Source organism: Protomyctophum parallelum (assembly GCF_964188405.1).
Source record: "Protomyctophum parallelum genome assembly, chromosome: 5".
NCBI lineage: Eukaryota > Metazoa > Chordata > Actinopteri > Myctophiformes > Myctophidae > Protomyctophum > Protomyctophum parallelum.
The window spans coordinates 8,100,100-8,108,844 of record NC_139702.1 but is presented as its reverse complement, the minus strand read 5'-3'; the positions used below and the strand labels follow the sequence as shown (position 1 = coordinate 8,108,844).

Here is an 8,745-nt window from a genome sequence, read left to right as displayed (position 1 = left end):
TAATCAAAGCCCTATTAACTAATGTACATTTATGTTTGGTCCCTATGTCTACAACAATATAAATTGAGCCTATTACAATCATAATGAATCAAATATGGTTATACAATCAATGTTACCGACAGAAGTCACCGATTAAACCACCAGTAGACCTCTGGACTCCCTCTGTGTGCATACTGTATATATGCTACACATGCATTACTTGCATTCTCATGTACTTATCCAGATTATGCTTGGTTCTACCATCATACTCATTACAATTTATTATATTTATTATTCTGTATACATTACTGTACATTTACTGTACATTTTTCTGCATTTATTCTCTCATTTACTACATTACTGTATTGCACTTCTGGCTAGACGCCACTCTTCATTTCATTGTCAAAGTATTTGTATACTATGTGCAGTGACAATACATTGAATCTAATCTAATCTAAAAAATCTAATCTAATCTAATGGGACGCTTTATGAGACATTATTGTCATAATTATTGTGGCCAAAATTGTGATTTACAATATCAAAGCAATAAATCAAAATATGGTTAAAAACCTCTTAACATGTCACTTCAATGCCCTGCAGCATCCCTATTCTGAACATTTGCCAACATAACCAAAGCCTTAATTGCGAGCTTGTACATCTGCTATCTTTGCGAAGACATTTGGTGAAAGCAGTCCAATTAAGTACAGACCCCAACTCAGGTCCAATCATGAGACGAAGGACAATTTCTAAATTAAATATAATCAGAGTCTTTAATCAGGATAAACATTATGTCCCATCCCTACTCTATATCTAGGCCTAAATATAGGATGATTGTGATCAGCCGTCTGTTCACTATTGTCTCTGCATCAGACTGTGGAATGCACTGTGGAATGCACTTCCCATTGCAGTCAGAACTGCAGCATCACTCCCAATCTTCCGCCGTAGTCTGAAAACCCACCTTTTCAGACTCCATCATGGCCCATAGCACTTACCCTACCCCCTTAGATAGCATTTCTGTAGACTTAGATATAGCATCTGATACAGACTTATAGCATGTTATGTAGACAGCACTATAATTGCATTGTATATAGTCATAGCACGCCATAGTACATATGTATAGCATAGTAGTATATATATATATAGTTTATATGTATAGTCTCATAATATAGATATTCCACTGTTACTTTCTTAGCTTACGCATGTTTTATGATAAATGCTTTTTGTGATGTATTCCCATGCTTTTTGTTCTTGCTTAATGTAAGTCGCTCGCTGGATTAAGAGCGTCTGCTAAATGCCTAAATTGTAAAAATTGTAATTGTAGACTGTCTCTGGTTCATGTCTCATGTCTCTGTCTCATTGTCTCAATTGTCTCATTTCACCCCCCCCCCTCTCTCTCTCTCTCTCTCTCTCTCTCTCTCTCTCTCTCTCTCTCACACCACTTACACACCACCGTCCTGCTATAGCATTGTGTTCGTGATGGCGCATGCCCACTGCCTCTCTCCCCATCCATCCCCATAGTAACACGGAGAGGAGAGGACCATTCTGTCAGCACATCCCTGGTGGTATACACTGTGGTGCTCTCATCAATTTTATATGCTGGGCGGAAAAAAACAGCAAGGCGTCTGACATACGACGGTGACTTCTCTTTAGGTCAGTAAGTACCTATTTGTTTTTGTTTGATTGTTTGCTTTTTCGTGGAACATAATATTGCCAATAGGTAGCCTAATGCTAGTCCTATAGACAAATCTATATAGACAATAGAGCTAATGTCTCGTTTGTGGTTGCAATGCGATCATTTATATTAGCGCATGGCTTGTTGTATTAATGTATATAGGATATAAAGATTTAAATACTAAACGAAATCATTTTTTTAAACTTGTGTGTACAGTAGCCTATAGGCCTACTAGCCTATACCTGCTTCTCTTTTCTCTTCTTTTAGCGAAAATATTCTAATCTATTTGACCGATCTCCTCTAATAGCAATAATAATTGCTGCTATGAAGTTCGTCGTGGTTCTCGTGGCCGCAGGCAGCCTGGCCTTCCTCGGCGTGGTAATCTGCATCATAGCCAGCGTTTATCCTCGTAAACACGCTACGCTTCTGAGCGACAACGGCACTCTCACCGCTGAGAGCCTGGGGCTCGACCCTCTGGCCACGGCATCTGTAGCCCACGCTGGGCCGCTGGGCGCTCTCCATGGTGCTGGATCCTACGACAGAGGAAACGGTCTGGGAATCGACTTGGAGGTCCCCACTCTGAACGCGTTAAGCCCGGGCGAGGTAACAGGTGGCGGAGCAGCGCCCAAACAGTTCAGTTTCAATCGACTGATTTGCACTCCCGTACCAGTCGGGGATTGCAGCAGGCGACAGAAGCAGACGCAGGCAGATGAGCCGTACGGGGCCGGAGGAGACGATCAAGACTGGACTTACCTCCGAACGACGGCGGGGGAGCTCCGCCACATGGTCCTCCAGCAGAACGACCAGATCCTCATGGACCAGAGGACCATCCGGGAGCTCACGGGGAAGCTGACGGAGTGTGAGAGTGGCCTGGACGAGGACATGAACGTCCCGGAGCGCAGCGTCGGAGTCTGGACCGGCAACCGTCGTCTCATGGCCGGGGATGAAGTCAGCTCGTCGGCAGCAGCGCAGCTGCAGACGGCGCGGGCCGTAGAGGAGCTGGAAAGGGCCATAATGGACTTGAAGGACCGCATTGAGAAACTTGAGGTAGGGAAATGATGTATTGTATTTAACCACTAAAACCCCATATGGTTGAGTGCAGTCCCTATATGGCTCTATAGTGTCTTTTCTGTTTTCTGTCATAAAAAAAAGAAAGAAAAAGTGTGACACGTTGTGAGCTTGACGATCTGTAGCCTATACTATACATGATCCAGAGCTATAAATCTCTCGTGGAATTTCAAAAGTACTGTTGGCCAAATCAGATATTTCTGTAATAGCCAGTCTGTATACTTGACTTGAATTATGGGTCGGGTCCTATTAATGAAATAAAATATCCCTTAAAATTGTCTTATTATAATTTTAGATGTTTTACTGTAGCCAGTAGCCTATACACATAATATGTGCCTATTATATAGGCCATGCACCATAATATAGCAATGGCATTAATCAGTGTTGAGATTGCATCCCTATATACACACACAGCTAAATCTTATTTTATGTGAAACTACTCTTAGTGTAAATATTTACCCACGTCCATCTACTCCCCTGCAAACTCATTTCACATGGTGCATGTCTCACACATGCTCTAGCCTCGTTAGTGTCACATCAAGCAGCCTGTGTGAAACCTTTACTTATACTGCAGTGACTAATTTCTGAGCTGTTGTAGCTACTTTATATGAAGGCGTCTCAGGCCCAAATATTAGTACCCTGGCCCTACATCATAAACCCACAACGCATGCACCACACGTCGTGAGCTGAGCTTGCAATGTTTGGAGCGTGACACCGCCCGCCACGCAAGTAAGTATAGAAATCAGACTTAAAGGAGAATTCCATGCTAGAATGCTTTCTTATCTTTCTTACCTTTCTTTGTAGTTGTTACGTCCCCACCAAAGAGGTCCAGGTGTTTTTTTGTGCAAAAACTCCTTATTGGCTATTTTCCCTACCATAAGCCCTCAATGAATTGCATTGCATTGAATGGGAATTAAATGGGGCTATGGGGTGTTATGCTAGTTCGCTTATTTCCATCGAAAGAAGTAGTAAAGTGTGCCGCTTGGGATATTATTTACATTATGAAGAGAGGATATATACAAAGACATTATCATTTTGAGCGATGGAAATAAGCTAATTAGCACAACACCCCATAGCCCCATTCAATTCCCATTCAATTCAATGCAATTCATTTAGGGCTTATGGTAGGGGAAATAGCCAATAAGGAGCTTTTGCACAAAATAACACCTGGACCTCTTTGGTGGGGACGTAACAACTACAAAGAAAGGTAAGAAAGCCTTTTAGTATGGAATTCTCCTTTAACACCACCCTGCCCCGCAACGACCTCCACCTGACGAGGAAAGGCGTGAATAAAAGATGAAGCTTGCATGGTGGACAGTAGAGAGAGAGATGGTGGGCAGATGTAAAAGATGCAAAGCTACACAGTGTATTTGTAGTTGTTGTAGCTTTTGCAGAAGCTACAAGTGTCGGATTTGCTTCGTAGCTTCACGTCGTTGGCTTCCATTGACAATGAATGGTAGACTGCGTCTTTGCGTTTGCCCGTTTGAACACAACAAGAGAGACACCCCTGAGAGCTGGGCGGTGGGTGGGTGGGTGGGTGTAGTGCACGCACGCACACACGCACGCACGCACACACACACACGCACGCACGCACACACACACACACACACACACACACACACGCACATCTATTTATTATTTCTATGTTACTTATTTATTATCTTTGGTTTATTATATTCTTTTTACCTATAGTGTCACCCCTGCACTGTCTTATCACTTACAGGCAGAGATAGGCCCTGCTATACTGAACCTTACCGCCGACACACCCGTGAGTGCTAGCGGCGGCAGCAGCAGCAGCAGCGCAGGCGGAGCTAATGCCAAGCCGCCACCCCCATCTGGCGGCGCTCCCTCCCGCCCTGCTGTGGCGCCCCCGGGTGCAGGGCGCCGTCCCGCCTCTCCCGCCAGCAAGCCTCCCTCCCACGGGGGCTCCCCGGGAGGGAGAGGCAAGGGCGGCACGTGGCGAGTGGAGGACCTGGAGGGAGAGCTGGAGAGAAAGATCAAGATCCTGGAGAAGGAACGTCAGACCATGAAGAAGGAGGGCCAGCAGGAGAGGATCGACCAGGGCCTCGGCGCGGTCGCCCACCACGGGACAGAGCTGGAGCACAGTGAGTGAGAACACACCGACAGTGCTGGAAAATGTACTTAAATGTTTAAGCCATTCTGACCTGAGATCAGATTCATACGAGGTTTCCACTGGACACACACTGGTCTGATGAACCCATTCTGACCTGAGATCAGATTCTATAAAAATGTCAGTCGCTCTTCGATTTTTCAAAAATAGCAGACCTACAAGCTCGTATCGCGCCACTCGGTGGCGCGATATGAGCTTGTAGATCTGCTATTTTTCAATAGCTAAAGCATAACATGATGCCGACACCAAAATGGGTGCCCGGTCAGAATGGGTTAACTTATATTAAAGTAAAAAGTATCAATACTGCAATATAGAAATACTCCGTTACAAGTAAAAAGTCCGGAATTCAAAATGTACTTGGGTAAAAGTACAAAGGTATTGGCATCAAAATGTACTTAAAGTACTACAAGTAAAAGTACTCAATATGCGGGATGTGCCATTTCAAGTTTCAGAATGTATAATAATCTTTTGAAAATAGCAGATCTACAAGCTCACAATGCGTCGCACGGTCGATCCATCGCAACGATGAGGATGAGGTTGAAGGGCCTTGTTTGAGAGAGGGAGGGAATGGATGAAGAGGGTAGATCGGACGCATGATTGTGTCAAATAATTTTGGAGATGAAATAGTAATAATGATACAGTACATGACTTGTATAACACTTTTTAAATGGTGCATTTATATAGCGCCTTTATCCAAGGCACTTTACAGAGATTTTAAATGGTGCATTTATATAGCGCCTTTATCCAAGGCGCTTTACAGAGATTTTAAATGGTGCATTTATATAGCGCCTTTTTCCAAGGCACTTTACAGAGATTGTAAATGGTGCATTTATATAGCGCCTTTATCCAAGGCACTTTACAGAGATTGTAAATGGTGCATTTATATAGCGCCTTTATCCAAGGCACTTTACAGAGATTTTAAATGGTGCATTTATATAGCGCCTTTATCCAAGGCGCTTTACAGAGATTTTAAATGGTGCATTTATATAGTGCCTTTATCCAAGGCGCTTTACAGAGATTTTAAATGGTGCATTTATATAGCGCCTTTATCCAAGGCACTTTACAGAGATTTTAAATGGTGCATTTATATAGCGCCTTTATCCAAGGCACTTTACAGAGATTGTGCATACTAGCGTTTGGTTGGTGGGGAGTGCAGTTTGTCCTTGAGGTAGAGAGGCGTTGGTTTCATCCCTATCACCATCCCTGACTGCAGGTGGCTCATGCCTGACTCATGAGTCATGACTGACTCATGACTGTGGGGTTCATGTTATGTATACCATCCATCTACGTGTCACTGTTTTTAAAGAGCTGTGTGTGACAAATAAAGGTTGAATTTATTCAAGCTCACAACGTATTCCAATGTGGCAGGCTGTGTGACCATGTAGATCTTGTTTGCTGATTTTTAACAAAAATAAATTATGTATTTATTTTTTACCAAAATCCAGACGCCAGGGTTAGAGTGGTAAACCTTCTACAAATATTCTTGTGTGTTCCTCTCCCTGTCTGCACTCACAGCCTCGACAGAGCCGTCGTTCCCTGATGGCTTCGTCCTGTCCTTCCCCATGCGTACCAACTACATGTACGGTGTTGTCAGGAAAGAAATGCCCGAGATGTATGCCTTCACCGCCTGTGTGTGGCTCAAGGCCAAGGAGGGGGGCATTGGAACCCCTTTCTCCTACTCAGTGGCAGGACAGCCCAATGAACTGGTGCTGCTACAGGGGGTACATAACCCTGTGGAGCTGCTCATCAACGACAAGGTAAATGGTCATGGAAAACGAGGATTATGAGTTTATTTTACTGTGGAGACAGTGGAATATAGATGAGTTTATTTTACTGTGGAGACAGTGGAATATAGATGTGTTTATTCTACTGTGGAGACAGTGGAATATAGATGTGTTCATTCTACTGTGGAGACAGTGGAATATAGATGTGTTCATTCTACTGTGGAGACAGTGGAATATAGATGTGTTTATTCTACTGTGGAGACAGTGGAATATAGATGTGTTCATTCTACTGTGGAGACAGTGGAATATAGATGTGTTTATTCTACTGTGGAGACAGTGGAATATAGATGTGTTCATTCTACTGTGGAGACAGTGGAATATAGATGTGTTCATTCTACTGTGGAGACAGTGGAATATAGATGTGTTCATTCTACTGTGGAGACAGTGGAATATAGATGAGTTTATTCTACTGTGGAGACAGTGGAATATAGATGTGTTTATTCTACTGTGGAGACAGTGGAATATAGATGTGTTTATTCTACTGTGGAGACAGTGGAATATAGATGTGTTTATTCTACTGTGGAGACAGTGGAATATAGATGAGTTTATTCTACTGTGGAGACAGTGGAATATAGATAAGTGCATCAGTCAAATGATAGAATAGACAAACCAAATGTAGAAGAGAGAAGGCCACCTGGCCAACTCAATATTATCAATGCTGGACTAACTTGTTAGACATGGTTGACCAGCAGAGATGCCTTTGGTGCCTACTGTGTTTTCTGTCCTTTATAGGTTGCACAGCTGCCACTCTCCTTGCCACAGAATGAATGGCAACACATCTGTGTGAGCTGGACCCTAAGGGACGGTGTGTGGAAGGCATATCAAGGGGGGAAGATGAAGGGCCGGGGAGAGGGACTGGCTGCCTGGCACCCCATCAAGCCTGGGGGAGTACTAATACTGGGCCAGGAACAGGTGAGACAGATGGAAGGATAGAAGAGGTTTAATATCTTGTACTCTGATATGCTGGGTGGTGGAGCTGCAGGAGGTTTGATAGAGTGGCAGAAGCAGGGTAAGGCAATTCAAAGTGCTTTAAAACATGAAGCAAAGGAAAAACACATGTACTGTATATAAAAGGACATTTGGAATTCAGTAAAAAGGAAGAAAAGAAAAGAAAAGAAAAAAAAAGAAAAGAAAAGAAAAGAAAAGAAAAGAAAAGAAAAGAAAAGAAAAGAAAAGAAAAGAAAAAAACGTTTAACACCTAATAGGAAACACCTATTCGGAACACAGATAAAGAAACAAAAACACACACAATATAACTGACAACAAGTTTGTTCCAGGTGATCTGCATAAAACGGAATGCTGCTTCTCCACATTTAGTTTTTAAGAGAAGCTATAGATAGACAGAGATAGACATTGCTCATTTCTGTCCTAGACTGTCTAAAGTCTAGACTATCTTTCTTATCACGCTGATGCACCAAGCCTAGGATCAAAAGCATAAAACTGGACAGTGTCTGAGGGATGCTGAAGAGACAGAAATCCAGCATTAAAGGCCAAAATTGTCTTGGGCAAATAAACCATCAATGAAAGGACTCACTGCCAGTGAGTCTTTTGGACACATCTGGGATTTATATGGATAACTATACTAATAAATACTTTTGGAGCAAAAAAAACATTGGCTAGCAGCTGATTAAGCCTAAAGGTCATTTCACATGGGCAGCGATTAACACGCCTAGTAATTCATTTCCAATGAGACCTGCGTTTTTGTTTTGTTTTCATGCGCAGAGAAGTCAGCGCATAAGAGCAAACCTGTCGTTGATCCAGGCGACAATTATTAGTATTTTTTTTCATGTCAACTCCTAAATTTCAAATAACAGTTTGTTTTTAATGCAGAACTTCTCATTCCTTCCATGTCCTCTCACCCCAAGGATACACTAGGTGGACGCTTCGATGCCTCACAGGCCCTGGTGGGGGAGCTCTCCCAGTTCAACCTGTGGGACCGGGTGCTGAAGCCCGCTGAAGTGGCTGCCTTGGCTGACTGCAGTGCCTCCACGCTGGGGAACATCGCACCCTGGACGGACCATGACGTGGATGTCTTTGGAGGGGCCACTAAGGAGTCCCTGGACCCCTGCCATGCTGCGCAAAGAACCAACCTCTCCAGTCCCAAACAGTGA

General features: G+C 43.4%; 1 protein-coding gene across 1 annotated transcript; it reads left to right on the top strand.

The window, feature by feature from the left end:
* Positions 1 to 1,975: 1,975 nt before the first annotated feature.
* nptxrb (neuronal pentraxin receptor b) lies at positions 1,976 to 8,745 on the top strand (the record flags this gene model as incomplete). The annotated part of the gene is made up of 5 exons (XM_083765014.1): positions 1,976 to 2,698; positions 4,443 to 4,824; positions 6,366 to 6,607; positions 7,367 to 7,546; positions 8,500 to 8,745. 5 exons carry the CDS (start codon positions 1,976 to 1,978, stop codon positions 8,743 to 8,745), a joined length of 1,773 nt encoding a protein of 590 aa, XP_083621140.1.